This window comes from Bicyclus anynana, chromosome 25 (assembly GCF_947172395.1).
Source record: "Bicyclus anynana chromosome 25, ilBicAnyn1.1, whole genome shotgun sequence".
In the NCBI taxonomy this organism is placed as follows: Eukaryota; Metazoa; Arthropoda; class Insecta; order Lepidoptera; family Nymphalidae; genus Bicyclus; species Bicyclus anynana.
Genome location: NC_069107.1, coordinates 3848512 through 3869492, shown reverse-complemented (window position 1 = coordinate 3869492; position 20981 = coordinate 3848512). Strand labels below are relative to the sequence as shown.

The window sequence follows — 20981 nt, the reverse complement described above, 5'->3', positions numbered from 1 at the left end:
TGGTAAAAGATAATAATATATAAGTAACTATGAATCCATACTCCATACTACTGATATTACCAGTACGAAAGTAGTAATAGTACAGAAAGTAGTACAAGTGACTGTCTGTTACTTATTTCACGGATAAGCCACTAAACCGATTTGGATTTCATTTGCTAAAAGAAATTGCCACCAAAGTGGACACGATTTGTATAGTTATTAGGATAAGTTAGCTTAAGTTCCTTATTGTATTCCTTCTCAATAAAAAAAAAATTGTACCTCGGAGCAGAACATAGGCTACTAAACTATAAAATGGAACCAGAGAGTTTGGTATGTGAGGAAGTTATTCTTAAAATAATTCTTAATTATAAAGATGTGTGTAGGCCATTGGATAAACACAAAAAAGGACCTCAACAAAGGAAATAGAAGTAAAAGAAATTGTAATGGTTTTAAAAATGGTAAATTATAATAAATTATGATTTTTATTGTTAAAAGAACATAAGTTTATTGCAGGAACTGTTAAGAAGAGTCTTAACAGTTCCTGCCTTCCTAACCGGCGATAGAGTCTTTAATCATCACAACACGTAAACAAAGACATAATAATAAAACAAACAAATATCATGCATGTTATATTGCACTATCCGCTTTCATTTCTTTAAATATTTTATTTAAGGTTGTCTGGAGGAGATCGCTTTTAGCGATAAGACCGCCTTTGCGCATCTTACTTTTAATTTTTTTTTTCTTCTCTTTTTTGTATCTTATTTGTGTGCAATAAAGAATTTAAATTAATTAATTAAAAAAAAACTCAAGGTTATATTATACCGTATCCTGAGTCCGCAGCCTCTGCACGAAGTCCGGGTTGCACACGCAGTAGCGGCGCGCGAAAGCCTCCACCAGCCGCTCGATCTTCTGCGCCTCGCCCGGCAGCCGGAAATGGGCCTGGTACCGGCGCAACGCCACGTCCACTGCCATGCCTGACAGGTCGAGCTCGTTCACGAAACATCTGGAAATTACAACATCAATAAATACTACTAAATTTAACTACTACTAAATTTTTAAAACTTGAAAAAAAAAAACTAATTTGAAATATTAAACACCTAAAATGAATAATATCTTTTAAACACAAAAATTTAATTGACGCCAAAGACGTATTTCAAATTTTTTTTTTTATTCTTTACAAGTTAGCCCTTGACTACAATCTCACCTGATGGTAAGTGATGATGCAGTCTAAGATGGAAGCGGGCTAACTTGTTAAGAGCAGGATGAAAATCCACACCCCTTCCGGTTTCTACACGGCATCGTACCGGAACGCCAAATCGCTTGGCGGTACGTCTTTGCCGGTAGGGTGGTAACTAGCCACGGCCGAAGCCTCCCACCAGCCAGACCTGGACAAATTAAGAAAATCTCAATCTGCCCAGCCGGGGATCGAACCCAGGACCTCCGTCTTGTATATCCACCGCGCATACCACTGCGCCACGGAGGCCGTCAAAAACTTATTTTGATTTTAACACAAAATTACTGAACCGATTTTCATGAAAATTAAATGAGCCCAATCTGAAAGGATACTCTTTCAAACAAAATCAAAATCGAATGTTTAAATTATTTTTTTTCAAAATTGGTTATTAAATGACGATGTTATGTGGTAACAAACATAAAAAATACATACGCGTCGAATTGTGAACCTCCTCCTTTTTTTAAGTCGGCTACAAATATCACCGTAGGTACCTATGTTTTTTCTATTGATCGGATCGAGGACAAGAGATTTTAAGATTGTTTTATAGTGACCCAATCGCCACACTAAACGTTATTTCGTTCACTTATTTCAGTTATTTTGATTGTATCATAAAATTAATGAATCATTTTGTAAATGTGGAAGTTTATACACTTCACTGAAATAAAAAATATACTAAAACTTAATGACGAATTTGTACTATACATGAAGTCGGTTAAGAACGCGATACTAAAATACAATTAAACTATTTTGTCTATCTGTCTGTTCATCTTAAGAATCCTTGTTAAATGAGCATGTTTTTAGGTTAGATGTACAACTTTTAAAATTACATGCAATAAAAATCGTTAAACATGAAAAAAATAATTAGGCCCGTTTTACGGAAAAAAAAACTCATTTTGCAGAAGAAAAAAACCAAACTTTCATTGGCTGAAACAACTATTCAAAAATAATTACCAAGCCTAAAATCAACGCTTAAGTAATATTTCAGCACATCGTACGACTAAACTGCATTGAAGGTAGGGATTTTTGTATTTTGTTCAAAAATCAATATAACTTAAAAACCATAAAATTTTATCCCCTGAACGGGAGTGAAACCAAGTGAAACCGCGGGGCATTCAGTTATTACAATAGAATGAAAGTAAAACCAACTCACTCTAACACAGCCATGTTGAACTGACTCTGCAAATTGCCCAAATATTCTCCAATCATCTGCTTGCTGAGCCCCTTCCTCGTGATGAGAAACCTGGCGACTCCTCGGGGGGAGTTCTCGAGGAAACCCCTCGAGATCAGGTACGCGATGCCTCGTTCTGGCTTCTTGTTGAACAAGTTCAGACCCACTCGGTATTGGCGTTTGCGTACAGTTTCCGATACCTATGGAAATAAATAAATAGATGAACTTATAGTGTTATTGTGTTATAAATATTATTATTTATATTATTTGTAGAGCCCTTTTCATGCAAGAAATCCCGCGGCTAAAACCTGAACTAAAATTGACAGCGCCTTAAACAAATGACAAAGAGCGCCATTAAGACATTAGCGCCGCGTCTGAGGGACTTCTTTCAAGAAAAGGACTATATTTCTGTAAGTATTTTAGTAGCATGTGACAGTGTGTGGGTTGTCATAATGTGTAATAAAAGTAAACAACTATTACTGACGTAATCACCACATAGAGCCCCAGCCCCCCTGTCATTAAAAATAAGCAGAGCAAAGAATCCATGCCCCATTTTAGTGCTTACGTAATACTTGAATGACCCCTGAGTGTAAGGATGCGAGGATGGTGGTCGTGCTAGAGGGACACAGTGGGCGGGGGCTCTTTTTAAAAAAAAGGCTTCGGCTTCTCCCTCTCCGAATACTTTGCGTAATTAACAGACTGCCTCATATTAAAGGTGGTCTAAGACTAGTAGTGGGGATGATTTGAACCAGTCATAGAAATGATAATATGAATCTATGCAACTCACTAAGAGGTGGTTGGTGTGTATACGGATGGTGGTCGTGTTTGAGGCGACAGAATGTGGCGGGCGGGGGGCCTCATATTAAAGGGGGTCTAAAGCTTAGTAGCGTGGATCCTTTGAACCAGTGTAATAGATGATAGTATCGATCTATGTAACTCACTTTAAGAGGTGGTTGGTGCGTGTGCAAATAGTGGTCGTGTTTGAGACGACAGAAAGTGGCCGGCGGGGGGCCTAATGTTAAAGGGGGTCTAAAGCTAGTACTGTGGATAATTTGAACCAGTGTAATAGATGATAGTATGGATCTATGCAACTCACTTTAAGAGGTGGTTGGTGCGTGTGCGGATGGTGGTCGTGTTGGGGGCGGCAGCACGCGGCGGGCGGGGGGGCCTCGTAATAGGGGGGGGCCTCTTGTCGCTTCCATACCGCGTAACGCTCGCCCTCGTACAGCGTGCCCGACGCGGTCCGCGTGTGCTGCTGGAACTGCTGCTCTGGGATGTGTATGTGGGGCTCCTGTGTCATTGGAAAACTTGCTTTAAGACGTGGTGAATAAAGTTCAATTTAACAAAATACATGTGCTGTTGAAATTGCTGTCCTTATGTGTGTTTGTGATAATACTTAGCAACGTTAAAATACTCCTGCAATAATAAGAGACATTGAAAAAATTACTTTAAGACAAGGCGAACAAAGTTTGAATTTGCTTTGTAAACTGGGCCTGCTGTTGGGACTGCTGTTCTTGGATGTGTGTGGTGTTTCTGCATTAGCATGTGTCATTGAAAAAGTTATTTAATGACAAGGAGCATAAAGTTCAATTTACTCTGAAAAAGCGTTTGCAGTGGTACTGCTGCTTTTATATAGTGTGATAGATGCTTCTATGAAAAAGTTGCTATATGACAAGTAAAATAAAGTTCAAATTACTCTGTAAAATATATGCACTGTTGGAGCTGTTGCTGGATGGTTATGTGGGTTATCTGTTTTTACAAACGGCATTGAAAAAGTTACTTTATGACAAGTATCACAAAGTTCAATTTTCTCTGTAAATTACCGCTGCACCTTAGATGTGTATGAGGCTCTTACATTAGCAAATGTATAACAAATAGCACTCGTATTATAAACACACACAGTACAGAGTAAATTTTACAGAGTCAAACTGGACTTTATAGTCCTCGTGTTAAGGTAACTTTTTCAAATAATGTTTTGTCCAAACAGTTTTATACGCTTACCGGGGGCCTCTGCTGGTAGGGCTGGTGGTAGTGGTGCCGGTGCTCCTGCGAAGACGAGGACGACGAGGACTGTACGGAGGACATCGACCCCCCGCGCACCACCGCGCCGCCGCACTCCGCGCGCCTTAGTGACACCGGGCTCTCCGCACTGCACACAGTTGAGGGTAGACTGTTATTTAATTTTAACTAACTCCTCCAAAAAGATTTTATGTTAGGTCGTTAATATTTATTAAACATAGTCAGAGATCGGTACAACATTTTGTACAATTGATTACTATCAAGTAAATTTTTTCGTGAGTAGCTTCATCTCGATGAGACGACCAACTTTTTTATTTACGAAAATTTTCGATTCTCTCTCACGAAAAATTAATCGGACCCTCGACTAACAGAGTGACTTTTTTCACGCGGACGAAGTCGCGGACTTTCATTAGTTAAATAAATTAGAAACTGATTTATGTACACATTTTTCAATAGTATTTGCCAATTTTCTTGCCAAGGTCTTCTCGAAAGAACCGTTGCCTGTATGTATTGGGTGATGATATATTACTTTTTAATGCATGTTATGTTTAATTAGTCATAAGTTTTTTGTATACAACGTTGGCTTTCGAATAAATAAATAAATAAATAAATAAATGATGTCTATATTAAAGCAATCAGACCTCTAATGTCTTAAACATAGGATGCATACTTGATTGTGATGCTACTACTCTACTTATTCAAATGGGAGGCTAATGATCAAAATTGAATTACTACGAAACAATAAGAATTCTATTGTGATAACCGTAGGGTACATATTTGAGTGTAATGCTGCTTATCCGCTAGCAACCTAATAAGAGCTTTATTCTCATAAACATACGTCTTGAGTGTGATGCTGTAATTGGAACTTTATTAGTATAGACATAGGGTGCATACTTCAGTGTGATGCTGCTAGTTCTCTTCGGCACATCTGGGGGCAATCGTCTCGCATTGGCGGCTTGTATCGCGGCAAGTTGCTGCTGTTGCCGCGCTGTGGGTGATGATAGCGGCTTCCCGCCTGATGATAGCAGGTTACCGTATACTGGACCTGGAAGGTATGTAATGTATTTGGTATATTAAGCATCAATACATATAAATATATAGCATATAAATGCGTATGTTGAGATGGATGTGTGGTGTGACAATAATAGATAAAATAAGGAATGAGTATGTAAGAGGAAGTCTGAAGGTGGCGCCAGTGACAGAAAAATTGAGGAGTAGGCTAGCTTGGTATGGACATGTATTGAGTAGGGAGGAAAGTCATATTATTAGAAAAATGTTGAATGTGCAAGAAGGACATAAGGCCAAAGAAGAGATGGTTGGATTGTGTGAAAGAGGACATGTGTGTAAAAGGAGTGGACGATGAGTTGACGAGTAATAGAGACGAATGGAAAAGATTGACATATTTTTCCGACTACACTTAAGTGGGATAAGGGTAAGGAGATGATGATAACATATAAATATATAGCCTCAATAGCTCAACGGTAAAAGCGGTCGGACTCATCACCGAGGGGTGGCGGTTCGATCCCCGCCCCGTTGGTCTATTGTCGTACCCACTCCTAACACAGTCTTTCTCAACTAATTGGAGGGGAATGGAAATATTGGTCATATTAAAAAAAAAAAAAAAAGATTGAAGCATCTGTCTGTGATTCCAAGATGTGTTTTCCCAAGTGCTCATCATCATCCGACCGGCCGACGGCCGTAGTGGCGCAGTGGTATGCGCGGTGGATTTACAAGACAGAGGTCCTAGGTTCGATCCTCGACTGGGCCTATTGACGATTACTTAATTGGTCCAGGTCTGGCTGGTGGGAGGCTTCGGTCCTGGCTAGTTACCACCCTACCGGCCAAGACGTACCGCAACGCCAAGCGATTTAGGGTTCCCGTACTATGCCGTGTAGAAACCAAAAGGAGTATGAATTTTCATCCTCCTCCTAAAAGTTAGCCCGCATCCATCTTAGACTGCATCATCACTTACCATCAGTTAAGATTGTAGTCAAGGGCTAACTTGTAAATAATAAAAAGCATCAATACATATACATAAAATAGAAGTGTCTTTTGTAGTTGCCTCGACTGGTGACAGAAGGGCTGGCTCATTTTTTGCGCAAAGGATCAGTTATCTTGCCACAATTCCACGTGGGCATTATTTCTATAGTTATCAGCATAAGTTAGCTTATTCTTTCTAAATAAAAAAGCTAAAACAAAATCTGTCTGTCCGTGATTTCAAGATGTGATTTGCCAAGTGCTCTTCATCATATCAGCCGATGGACGTCCACTGCAGGACATAAGCCTTTTGTAGGGACTTCCAAACATCACGATCCTGAGCCACTTACATACAGCGAATCTCTGCGACTCGCATGATGTCGTCAGTCCACCTGGTGGGGGGGTCGACCAACACTGCGTTTTCTAGTGCGGGCCCCAACGTCCATCGGCTCTTCGAAGTATGTATGTGAGCTATTGATGCAATGGCGTAATATTTACCTGTGTTGTTTAACAACTGGTGGTTGTGCAGAGATTCGTTATGAGACGAGGACGTGGATATGTTGGTCACTGAGCCGCTCACTGAACAACTGCACACCTGGAATAAGTAAACATAATCATTATGTACAGTCCTTTACAGAGAACTAGCGGACGCCCGCGACTTCGTCCGCGTGGAATTCAGTTTTTCACAAATCCCGCGGGAACTATGGATTTTTCCCGGATCAAATGTAGCCTATGTGTTAAGCCAGAGTAAAATCTATTTCCATTCCAAATTTCAGCCAAATCGCTTCAGTAGCCGCAGCGTAAAAGAGGAACATACTTATACACTAACTTTCGCCTTTATAATATTAGTGTGATGTGACGAGCCGACGCGGAAAACCGCGTAGTTCCCATTCCCGTGGGAATACGGGAAGAAAATATACTCCATGTTACTCGCTGAAAATGTAGCTTTCCATTAGTGAAAGAACTTTTCAAATCGGCGCAGTAGTTTCAGAGCCTAACTCGTAACAAATAATAATAATATTAGTTTAGACTAGTTACTTACTAGGTAGTTACAAAAAACTAACGGAAAAACAACAATATTACCTATGCTTAACAACTTTTGGGGGTTATGTGTCATACTTATCCACACACTAGTCAAATATTTAATTTATTTTAAATCACATTAGAACGACCAAGTCATTCATAAATCGTCAGTAGTCGGTCAAACAAAGATACCCAGTACTATTCTGAGATAACTTCATAGTTCGTCTGTCTATCTGTCTTTCAAATCCCTTTTCATAACCGCGCGGAGATATCAAGTTAAAATAAATACCAAACACTCGGATCAACAATCCTTTGGAGCGGTGAAAATGTCAAACTTGTAAACCTGTGTTGAAAGTTTATGACACATATTTTGACACTCGCAAGGGAATCGAAATCATTTAGTACCTCTCGTTGACCAGAATAACGTGAGAAGAAACACTGAGTAATAGCAAATTTAAGATAACTTGAAAATCTATACTATAAAGCTGAAGAGTTTGTTTGTTTGGTTGAACGCGCTAATCTCAGGAACTACTGGTTCGTTTTGAAAAATCTTTCAGTGTTAGATAGCCCATTTATTCAGGAAGGCTACAGGCTATATATTATCCCCGTATTTCTACGGGAATATAATGTCCTACAAAATCACGAAACCGCGCGACGTCAGCTAGAAGCTTATAAGTTGGCTAAGGGATCTTACGCACTAATAGCCCAAGATCCGTGAAATATTTTTACAATTGATTACTATAAAGTTCATTTTCCGTGAGTAGCTTCATCTTGATGAGACGCTCAGCTTTTATATTTACGAAAATTCTTGATTCTGGTAGCTAACTGGGTTACCAGGTAAAATTCTGAGCGTCGGTACAAGGTAATGTACCACGAAATTTGTAGGACATTATATTACTGTTAAGTTGTATAACTATAAATTAAGCAACAGCAAAAAAACCAACTGGTTTTAACAACTTTTAATAACCTCGTTATTTTTTTAGTTGGGAGTTTACCAACATTATCTCGTCTTGACGCTCAGAAATTTTCATTACCTGGTAACCCACTATACGTATAGTTAGCTATGAGCCATCTCACACTAGTTCTGTGACTGCAAATGCGGAGTTAGTGAACAGCTCGACAATTGGCAGCTTCTGTGTGTGTGTAGTTTTTGCGACCACGGCCAATAACTTGTGATAGTGTTGGCTGCCTAGTGCGTGAGGTGCCTTAGAACAAAATATTTTGACAAGAAGCAATGACTTATAGCAAATTTAAAATCCCTTGGAGCCGCTTAGAATGAAAATGTCAAACTTGTAAGTGACCTGAAGTTGAAGACTTGACTTGAAGTTGATTAAGTTTATTGCCACATATTTTGACACTCGCAAGGGAATCAAAATCCGTTGGAATATTTGCAGTTCAACCCGTTGTTGTCCTTAGACGTATTAAAAAAAAAAGAAAGAATTTCTTACAGATAATAGAAAAGTGTTAATTTGTAGTCAAAATCACAATAAAAAGAACTAAAATATTCACTGGATGTGTTTAATTTGAAAAAAAAAATCTTTTCAAAAGTTTTCATGTGAAGTAGAACTGATAAAAAAGATCTCCAAAATAATTCAACTTAAAGGTACTTAGTTTATCATGAGTTTTTAAAATAAAAGTATACTCAGAGGCACAATTATCCGCCCATTTTAATATGACGCGACTATATGAAAGTGGGCGGATAATTGTGCCTCTGAGTATATAACGACGATATATAATACGATTTTGGCTACTGTAATGTCAGGGTATAGTTTAAGTAAATAAATAAATAAATAACTTCACAAACATCTCGTTTCCTTTTTCCAACACCACCCCATTTTCTAACTCTTGCCAACTTATTCACGTACACAAAATTGCTATTCTTGAAAACAATTTTCAACAACTTTTCAGTTTTATAATCCATTTTGTAATTGGAGAACTTTTTAATATTTTTTTTTATTTTTTTTTATTTACCACAACACTTATTTAAAAAAAAAATACGTTGCGTGACGAAACCGTGTCGCCGTCTCACTGATAACAATCATTATGTACTGAATTCGTGTTGACATCACTACGGTATCAAGTAGCAAAATATGCGCACGGAAAAATCACACCTAAATACAACAACTTAACGTCCATTTTCGTATAGCCTTAGTTCTTAATTGTTCAAGGAACGGAAGGCATTCGATAATTATAACCACAAATATTTGCACTTGTTATTAGAAAAACAAATCTACTTGTTTTAGTGTCGTGAACATTTAGCGAAGACGAGTAAAAAATAAAACAATACTTATTGAATTTATTTTTGGAGAGTCAAAGGTTTTAAGTAATTATGATAATGAGTGATCTTTACTATTACAACATAATATTTTTAACGGATTTTAATGCAGTTTTCAGTAATAGATATAGCTTGGCAAGGGGGAAAGGAGGTGTGATTTCATGCACGCGGGGCAGAGACTGTGTGGGTGTGAAGTCGAGCGCGTGGGGCATCGCTACCCTCATCCCGGCCCGCGCGGACCATCGGCAGTGTTACAAACGAATTTGCCAAGTTATAGTCATTCAAGAGGAAGGTTTATGCTGCCAGGCCATACGTTGCGTCCCTATTTTTTACATACCGTCCATGCGAATCCGGGTCGGGTCGCTAATACTTTTAAGAGGTTAAGTTTACTTAAGAGTTTTCAGGTTGTAGGAGGTAATCTCTGTATCTACCAGTAGCGAAGGATGGAATTTAGATGAAGGTAAGGCGCCCCAAAGAAAATTCATACAGTGTGATACAAACTCCGGTTACACATTTATCGGGGCAAATAAAACGGCTTACGTATCCGGCGACTACACACTATCTAAGTTTTATAAATCTATGTACCGACGAAGGCTGAAATTTTCTAGTAGGTAACCCGTGCATGTGTTTTTAATTCTGAATGTCTAAGCGAGTACACGTTAACTTTCTTATAGATATTATTAATATGAACTGCTTTTTATTAGTTGAGCTTTTGTTGTACAGATTGTAGAAATGCTGTTGTAATATTAAATACCTGTTTCGAGCGTTCAAATACATTATGTTATAAGTGCGGTAAGTTGAAAATTACAGCCGAGGCGGTATTGCAGCTCGAGCCGTGGCGAGAGCTATAGTAAGGATGCAGAGGCTGTAATTATCAAAGCGCACGTATGTCATACAACGTCTTGTAACACATTTGCGAGGAAACAGACTTTGATCACACTTTCTGTTAATTAATTTGCATCTTTGCCTGTTTTCCTTATAATGACATTTTGATACGCTTGTCATTTTTACATAGATCGCGAAATGCGAGCACCAGCGTTTTTTTTTTTAGGTAAATGCACCAAAAACAGCCAGTATTATTAAGTAAATTAATATTTTTGTGTTACTGATACAGATAAATGGTTGACATTTATTGTCAAAATTATTAAAATTAAAGAATGAAATGTTTTTTTAGTATATTTTATCTCACAAAGTTAATGTTATGAATAAAATGTTGGGCACTTTTCTGACATAAAAACTTTTTGCTTAAGTTTAAGAAAGTACCGTTCGTTTTTAGACGGATGATAAAGGTTTGATATTAGATTACGGCACATGTGCGGTATTATATTACGGCGAATTACGATATTGAAATTGGTGAAATAAGCGATACTTTACGAGCAAATGTGTTATAAAATACATAACAATAATGAATGTATGGATTTTTAAAAGGTAACCCGATAGGGATCGTGTTGTTAGGAGCCATCGCCCCTGGTACACTTACCCCACTGTCGGCGTCGCCTCTATGGTGCGGCGGTATCTCGGACGCGATCATGTGTATCTGATGGGCCGACTGGTGGACGCGCGCCACCATCGCCTCCACCTCGCTCTGAGGGTCGCAGTTCATGTGATTGCTGGAACACGGATGACCATAATCAATACTAATATCCATCATCATCACCAACAACCTCAGACTAATTGCATGAGGACTAGTATCGCACCCAAATTCACAAACAAAATGGGGATGATGACTAGGTTTGAATATATTGAGTTTTATGATACACTCGGGTAAATGTTAACTAATTTATACATAAAAAGCAAATATTGTCTGGATATTTGCAAAATAAATGAGATTATAAAATTTCAAAATCTATTAAAAATCTTCTATCGTAATTTGATAAAAATTCATACAGTTTTAGCTTCCTTACATTAAATGTGACATTTTTTTAATAAATGAACTATAAACATAAACGCAGAAATAACAAAGATCGCTGTTGAAATAACGCTGTTGATTACAATGAATAAATAAATAAATTAGCACCGCGTCTACGGGACTTGTTTCGTGGCGCGGAGTATACGTTTAACAATACGTACTTCATGTCAATGTCATGGCGCTCCCGCAAGGACATGGACCGCATGGGCCTGGTCAGGGCGAGCACCTTCTCCGCGCTGCCCGGACTCTTCTGTAGCAATGTGTTCGCGTAGATGTCGTTACCTGGAACATTATTATTGTACTTAATTGCAATTAATTCCACTATTCCACCATTCCACATTCATCATCATCATCATCACCATCATCATCATCATCATCATCATCACCATCATCATTATCATATCAGCCGATGGACGTCCACTGCAGGTTTATATTATGAAAAAGATATATTATTTTCTTATGAAAATAGTCGATATCTATACTAATATTATAAAGCTGAAGAGTTTGTTTGTTTGTTTGATTGAACGCGCTAATCTCAGGAACTACTGGTCCGATTTGAAAAATTCTTTCAGTGTTAGATAGCCCATTTATCGAGGAAGGCTATAGGCCATATTATATCCCCGTATTCCTACGGGAACAGCAATCACGCGGGTGAAACCGCGCGGCATCAGCTAGTGTATTTATAAAATCAACATAACGAGAAATTATTGCGTTTGGAGCGAACAAATAAAACATCTATTACACTATAAACAACATCCGGTAAGTACCTACTACATTTCGCTCTTATCTTGTGTTTGATCAAGGAAAATAGCACAGTTCCTGTCCTAAGAAGTAGAGAAATGTGACGTCGTATATTATCTTTACGACAGTTATTAGTGTATTTGTGCCCTATTTGTCTGTGAGTGTCTAGACTAAACTTAGATAAATTTAACAGAAGAATTATCTAAGTAAAGTTTCTACCTTTCTGCGAAACCTGCTTGGGTACGATTATGGTCCTAGGTGGACTGACGACATCAAGCCAGTCATCAAGCCAGTCGCAGGGATTCGCTGAATGCAGGCGTATCAGGATCGTGGTGTTTTGAAATCCCTACAAAAGGCCTATGTCCTGCAGTGGACGTCCATCGGCTGATATGAAAATGATGATGATGATGGACCTGGGTTCGATTCCTTGGACGGGTTATAGAATCTAAGTAGAGTAAATGAAAAACCATCGCCAAAAAACATTGCAATACTTGCAAGTGTCGGAAACGGGTTGACATCAGCGGATTTAAAGGGTAAAACACTATTATTAAATTAAAGTCTGTCAGGTCTAACAATTCCCACTAAGAATGTTACTAATAAACCCTCGAATGGCAGAGAATAACCTTGAGTAAAGTCCCGGACTTGTGCCCGAAGGATAAATGGTTAAAGACGTCTTTTAAAACTAGTTAATACTCGTTATCTCCTTTCAAGTCATTCTCCCCGCCTATACAACAGAAGCCGATGGAAGGCGTGGGATCTTACCAGGACCACGATCTTCAGTAACGAAGGAACGACTATAGAAAGAGAGATACCAAAAGAATACATAAAAGATTATCCAACCAAAGGTGTAGACGGATCGGACGTCACGATAAGAATGAGCTAGGCCGCCCGAGCGAGATATAAATACAACTTCTTGACATTCTGTAAATCGAACGTTATCTCCGAAAGTACTAAATCAATTTCGATAAAATTTTTAAGTTTCTAATGAAATTTTCCCGAAAAACGATAGTATTTCTGTAATTAAGAGGTTGAATGTGTGTATTACAAAGAGAACTGCTACTAGAAACATTTAAAAGTCTGTGCATACTCGTAAATATATTGTTAACTTTTTTTTTATGAACATCACTACACTCACCCACAGTAAACCGGGGCGAATCACTAGTCATTTATATAAATCAAGCTTTATTCAAGGATTTCCTACACTTCTCTTGGAGGCACAGCGAGTCTTAACCTAATATTGAAATTATAATTAAGACGGCGCGCGCCTAAGCCTCGGGAATTAGTGATGCAAGCCTATGCATAATAATTTATGATATCAGACTTTCAAGGTTGCCATTGTTCGTTGTGTCACAGATTAAGTAACCTGTTATTAATATATTGCGTGTATCCATATAATGATACAACTAGATGTAAGATTACATACACTTTACTTCATTAAACACCGTCAAATGTAACATAATGGTCCTGTGCTTTGAAAAGCAAATTATTGGATGCCTGAACTGAATGTTAGACTTATTTTGCTATTATACAAAATAAGAGCATCCTCGGAAGTTCATAATAATAATTAAAAGCCATTATTATTCTGCCGAGGATGCCCTAGTTTTGGAGTAGGTACGAACAACGTTTTTAACAAATTAAAAAAAAAAAAATTAAAGTCAAATGAGAGAATTAAATACCATAATCGCACTAATTTCTTTTTAATAAAAAAGAAAGTGTGTGTGTACTGTTTTACTACTACGCCGCTGCTACTAGACCGATTTGGCCAAAATTTGAAATGGAGAAAGATTTTACCATTGACTAACACATAATGCTTAATTTTACCCTCGATTAACACATGCACATTTCAATTCGAAAAATCAACAATTCCCGTGGGATTTAAGAATCTGTATACTATAATTTTCTTCTTACCATTTACAAGTAGATGGTCGCCACCATCCTGTAGTCTCCTCGCATTGGAGTCAGCCGCTTTCGCCATAGCTGTGATGGCGCTAAACTTCTTCAGTAACTGTCGCCTTCTGAACGCCCTCTGAATGGTCACAGCGGCCCTCCTCGCCCTCAGACCTCCGTATCGCCTCTCTAAAATCTCAACTTGCTTGTCCAACAAGTCCTGAGACATTTCATAGCGACTGAAAAAGACAAAAATTAAAATCACTACCCGTTAATGACGTCACAAGTCTAGTGCCATGCGCTAATGGTTATGGAAAGATTACGTTGTCTAGTCAATGAGCTATTCCGGGAATGCCGTTTGGATTTAGATGAAGTGGCATGAGATTTAGACAAGCGTTTGACAGAGTTTTCTTTGTGTTCAGTTACATGTGATCAGCCGCTTGACTATAAATTATTTTTTTCATAGCTTATGATGTTTCAAGTTAAAAGTCCACTCCATTAAGCGACACTTCTTGTTGTGTTTTAGTGAACCAGGAAGCATTTGGTGCGGAATACTAGGTTCTGTTATCTCTGGAGTATTTCAATATTGTAGTGGCTGTGCCCCACAGCTCATTGTTTGACCGAGTGTGTGTGTGTCTCCTTCATTCAGACAAACGTGTCTTTCAAACTTTCTCTGTTATCTTAACACTACATCCAATGCTAAACGGACTTCTCGGAATAGATTGACTATACCTAATAATCCCTAGAGTACAGGGGGTGGATGAGGATACATTGATTCTAAATCTTTGGATAAGGGCAACATACAAAAGTTCAGAAGTCAAAGTTTAACTTTATTTTAGCAGTTTATACAAAATTGTTGCTGTTTTATTTACTTTAGGAGTTCTTACAGTTTAACTGAACTTGGGAAAATAAACAATGAAACTAATAAGGATTCGCCTCTTGTAAAACTAAAATAATAAATACAAGTTTAATGAATAAAGCGCAAATTTATTAATATTGATACAAAGAAACTAAAGGTTGCACATATAAAAATCAACAACTTTTAGAGATTTAGTTTGACAAATCTAAAAGAAGTTATCTTGATAAAGTTTAATTCACTTATCGGAAAACAATTTTCATGATATAAAAATGTAAGAATAAGTTAGATTTGCCACATGAGTTTCATGAATATCTAAATGAAACGAATAGAGCAGTAGTTTATGAAATTTTGATTTTCATAACTATACATTTTGAGTAATACTGAAATGTGCAGTGATGTTTGATTAACTATCTAACTAGGCATGATTTATGTGTGATGATAGTATGAAAACTTTTCTATTAGAAGTGTTTAATATTATGATTATAATTAATACATTTTAAATTGAAATTAATGACAATATCAAGATAGATTAGTTTAGTACATGCCAATTCAAATATGATATCGGAAAAGATTAGTTAATTGAAGTTGTTTATGAAAATAAGTAGATATTTATCAGATTCTTTAAATATTTTAAATTATTGTTGATATTAAAGTAATAGATAGATAAGGAATTAGTCGAATCATGCTACGTTTATTTTTTTAATGAAGTTATTTGTACGGGAATAATTACAGTAATGTACGAACACAATGTATTTTAGGACATGCGTTTCATGGGTTAGATTCAGATCGAACAAGAGATACTGAGATAGCGGGCAAAGTTTGAGCGAGGACGAAATTTAGTGAGGTCAGTGGATATTTTACAAGCTTCATTCATCGGCAAAGTGATATAGTTACGCATACAAGTTGTAGGAGAAGTGTTATGGAATTTCAGGTTAGCAAAACGTAGTCCTAATGTTAGGGACATACCCTCGGGTCAGTTTGCCCCGTTTTTGTGGCAAGGAAGTATCTTTTTGAGTTATTCCGGTCGTGCCAATGATTCCCACGTCCGTGCCTCGCCTACGGAAGATTTGATTGGATAAATGTAGATAGATATAAATTATAACACCTGAAGAAGTACCAAATCACCGTCCAAAATATAGTGCAGTTTATGTTATGTGTAAAATAGATGTTGATGTCCTAAATAACGCAAATGGACTGTAAATCAAAAGAACTTCGTAGACCTAATAAATCACAATAAAAATCTGTCTCCCCCAACAACCCGAGACACGTGAGCGTCGCTAATAAATAATGAGATGCAAATTATAATCCCGGGTTTATGATTTATCGCGGTTCTGTTCAAGTTTCTTTAACATTACTTAGAAAGTTACAAGATCTGTATACAATATTCAAAATATCCGACCACAGCCAGTTTACGTAACGTATAATATAATTTACTGTGCAAAACTTTCTAATTTACAAGTGGACAAAAACTAGTACAAAAAGTAGTATTTGCAATTGAATCAGCGACTAGAATTGGCTCGATTCATGTGATCAAAGGATTCATTTGGCCCATTCGTCGGACAAGATCTTTAAAAGATTGTGTATTTCTATAAAATAAATTCATTTTATTTTATTCTCCTAAATGGTCTCAGTAATTAAAAACAGCTATCATCAATCTGATTGTCAATTCAACATATCTTTAGCTAAGTCATCTTTGGGTGATTCCTTCATTTTAATTTATTTAAATAGTTTAATAAGTATTTTGATAACGGTTCATGGCTCCATAAATAGTTAATATAATATGTATTCGTGGATTAATTTAAATTCTAACGGTAATTTGAGCTGATATTTGTTTACAAATAATAGATATATTTAGTATCCGTTGAATTGCGTAATAGTGTACGTGCTTTCAGTGTAAATATAGTATTTATTTTTGTACACGTATTTTCAAATATGGCATGATTTGTTTTGTTTCTTTCCGATAAACAAAAATCCACGTAACCATAAAATATTAATAGAATCTCCCATTATGGAGTGCTATATGTGTACGTGCTACCATTGAATAACTTTCTAAGATTGTTATACAATATAGTAAGGAACTTTTACCAAAACGTAAAGGGTATTGATATTTATAAAATCTTTTAGTTTATGACATCAGCAAAACGTAATGCGTCCCTTCCCTTCACAATGATTTTTTGACAATGAAAATGACAATTGACAGCAAACGTCAAATCGATTAATGCATTGAACACGTCATCTATCCGCCACTATTACCCTTATTAAGGTTGCATTTCTTGGGAGATAATGAATATTATTTAGATTTGTATAATCAAAAATATCTTCTTTTATTTCTGCTAGGGTACAATGACTGCTAGGGTACAAGGCCGTGATAGCCCAGTGGATATGACCTCTGCCTCCAATTCCGGAGGGTCTGGGTTCCGGAGGGTCTGGGTCCGGTCCAGGGCATGCACGTCCAACTTTTTCAGTTGTGTGCATTTTAAGAAATTAAATATCACGTGTCTCAATCGGTGAAGGAAAACATCGTGAGGAAACCTGCATACCGGAGAATTATCTTAATTCTCTGCGTGTGTGAAATCTGCCAATCCGCATTGGGCCAGCGTGGTGGACTATTGGCCTTAGCCCTCTCATTCTGAGAGGAGACTCGAGCTCAGCAGTGAGCCGAATGTGGGTTGATGACGACGACAATGACTGATCCTGGGCTCGATACAATTTTGGACCATCTTCTTTGGATGTGCATGCCCCGGACCGGATCCGATCGGAGGCAGAGGTCATATCCGATCTATTATAATACAGAATATAATGAATGAAATGATTTCATACCTAACAACATTGTCATACCTGTTGGTATGAACGGCCAGCCCGAAGCCCTCGGGCGGTGCTGCGATGTAGAGCGGCGGCGCTGGCTCCGCGGCGCCCGCGCACAGCGCCGCGCCCGTCGACGCGTTCGACGCCGACGAGCATGACGAGTTGGAGTGGTTTAGTGCTGGAAGAGACAATCACCTTAAGGCCGCATTCGCACGGGAGTTTTTTTTATCGGACGTTAAAAAAGCGTTCAAATATAAAAATAATTAAATTAAGGTCAATTTCCAACGCCCAAAATTGAAAATGCAACACAACTGTTTTTTTATCGGACGTTAAAAAAGCGTTCAAATATAAAAATTAAAGCTCTATTACTCAAAAAAAATATCGTGTTTTAAAATCGCGCTTTAACGTCCGTTAAAAAAGGTATACGAATGGTCAAATGCAATGATAATTTTATACTATAGATTGGTTAAGTCTCTACAAAATCATCGCAAAAAGTGATCCGAATAATAGGCTACAAAAATGAGCGCACATATGCACAATTTTGTCTTTAACTCCATTACTCTATATGTAAAGTACATTACTCGAACGCGTATAATCATTCAAGGCTAAGCAAAAAATTTACGAGCAAAGCGAAAGATAACCGTTCGATAGTAATTAACATTAAACACTGTCTGATAGCGAGGGGAACTGTTTTAAACATTTCGACAAACTTATTCGTAATTCGCTTCCTTAACTTCGTCAGCGATATTCGGGATATTTTGTATGAGTATACTTTGATATTTTGCTATGGGGTTCTGGGGAGTTAAAAACTCGGGAGTTACTTTTATTGAATACAACATTTATTTAAGTATCTTGGTTTCATTGGTATAACGTCAGACATGAAGACATTAAAATCCTTTCGAAAAAGTCCTGGGATAACATTTAGGAGCGCAATTGGCATCTCAGGAGAGCTCGTCTCGATTGGATTTCTTTTATGTTCTAAATTATTTTTGGTGCCCAAAAAAGGCCCTTTTACGTAAACATTTGCTAGTAAAACAATCCATTAACCGGAATTCTTTTAATTGTTTTTAATATCTGATTTCGGTTAACAGAGGTGATGAATTTTACTTTGATTGGTGGATGTTAAAACATTGATTGGTGGATGTTCAGGGACGTAGGTGATAAAAATGTGACTACCAAGGGTAAACTAATGTGAATAGCGGTAAAGTATTTTACTCCAAAAAATTTTGTGGGTGATATTCAGTTGTGCTTCTACTCGCACCAGCACAGCTGTGGAAGCTTTGCTGGTGCGAGTAGAAGCCTGCGCGACTCGCTGAGCTATGTCAGTGACTTTGGTTCGTCTGCGGATCTCCTCATTCCTGATTCGATCACGCAGAGAAACTCCAAGCATAGCTCGCTCCATCGCCCGCTGAGTGACTTTGAGCCTTCTAATAAGGCCCATAGTCAGCGACCAAGTCTCGGATCCGTATGTCATCACTGGCAACACGCACTGATCGAAGACTTTCGTCTTCAAGCACTGAGGAATTTCGGACGAAAAGATGTCGCGGAGTTTCCCGAACGCTGCCCAGCCGAGCTGGATTCGGCTGACTGGATGGCTGGAGAGCCAGACACAAGTGATCAATATGTGACTTGCACCCACCAGGCAAGGGTCGGTGGACAGCGGTGACGTATCGGTTGCCCTCCATGTACCCGCGGTCGGGCTCCGCGTTGTGCGCATGGTGCCCGCTGTGGATGCTGTGCTGGTGCGAGTAGAAACCGTCTGGCGGATGCAGCGCCACCCCCCCGCCGCCCTCCTCCTCGTCCACCTTCTGGGAGAAGCTGGGGACAAGGGAAACACAACATTGAGCATATTGCATTTAAAATAAGGATTCTTATACGTTTTAGAAAATTTAAATAACCCCCGAGACCCACTGCGTACTATACTACTGTCTACCAACAAATAAATTAGAAATGAAGGTAGAAAATGCATGTCATTTCATAACTTATGTATTTTAAATTATGTATTGTTTGTTTATAAAATGTTATATAAAATATATTAACCATATATAATTGTTCTAAGCTTATTAATCAAATTTATTTTCATTATTATAAGAACAAGTTCATTATAATAATTATTAGGTGTGAAATGACTAGAGATTATACCCTCATTTTCAATTTGTTTGTTGGTAAACAGTACTCATCAAGAAATGCTGTAGTATAAATATCATGAAAATCGTCGGAGCAATTTCTCTTATTCAGATTATATAATTTTATTATGATTATTTTCAGTATTGTAGTCTGTTCTTTTTATGAAATGTCTGTATATTTTTCAATTTCTGGCTCCAAAAATGACATAATAATGGGACCCATTATTTTGAAACACCACCGCCACTGTGCGCCACGTCTTATGAATGTAACCTTACACCTGGGCCTGTAAAAAATTTAAAAAAAAAAGTGAGGAGTGCCAAATTTGACAATCCTCAGTTCGTAAAAATAATACTCGTAGATTACTCAGATATACAACGTGTCCCAAAATTCAACGATAAGCGGGCGCCAAAAGATTGACCTGCTCATGAGCACTTAAGGAAAAATAATAAAAAAAATATACCTAAATTTTTTTTTTAGTTACAAAATAAATTTTAAAATTCTTTGAAAATTTACACCTTGTATGATATTTTGAACTACCGCAGCTACAATTTCTTAAATATGCTTAAGATTTTTTTTGTATCGGAACCTAAGTAGTACTACTATTCACCACAACTCTTAAAAACACCACAATGCCCGCAGTTTTTACACAAAAAAATATCAAAATATTTTTTTTCCCTCAAATTTTTAAAGATTTTTACTTTCAGTCTACTTTGACTCATGGTCTTGCAAAAAAAAGTATGAACACCGCTATGGCAAGTTATTTTCAAAGTTGACGCAACTAATCAAGATTTCAAAATAGTATAATACCCTAGGATAACTAGTCGCAAAAAAAAAATATGCGTACCATTTGTAAACAAGAACTAAATTTCTAAAATGTTTTTGCTCCTAGAAATCACTTTTACTTTATGCACAAAATGATGTGAGTCATACGTTGCAATTTCCTAGAATTTTAATGGAACGAACGATAACATTTAAAAA

The 20981-nt window shown here is 37.5% G+C and overlaps 1 protein-coding gene across 7 annotated transcripts in view; it reads right to left on the bottom strand.

Annotated features, from left to right (window-relative positions):
- LOC112046543 (IQ motif and SEC7 domain-containing protein 2) overlaps positions 1-20981 on the bottom strand; it is a 243297-nt gene that overhangs the window by 17052 nt on the left and 205264 nt on the right. For 4 of the 7 annotated variants that reach the window (XM_024083211.2, XM_052889352.1, XM_052889353.1 and 1 more), the window contains exons 3-14: positions 19516-19694; positions 17892-18054; positions 16038-16127; positions 14234-14451; positions 11746-11866; positions 11156-11285; positions 6876-6972; positions 5295-5445; positions 4383-4530; positions 3478-3672; positions 2364-2581; positions 802-982 (exon numbers count right to left, since the gene is read on the bottom strand). In XM_024083211.2, the coding sequence (XP_023938979.2) occupies positions 802-982; positions 2364-2581; positions 3478-3672; positions 4383-4530; positions 5295-5445; positions 6876-6972; positions 11156-11285; positions 11746-11866; positions 14234-14451; positions 16038-16127; positions 17892-18054; positions 19516-19694 (1891 nt within the window). The remainder of the gene's footprint in view (positions 1-801; positions 983-2363; positions 2582-3477; positions 3673-4382; positions 4531-5294; positions 5446-6875; positions 6973-11155; positions 11286-11745; positions 11867-14233; positions 14452-16037; positions 16128-17891; positions 18055-19515; positions 19695-20981) is intronic. The other 3 variants (XM_024083212.2, XM_052889355.1, XM_052889356.1) reach the window with 3 other exon arrangements.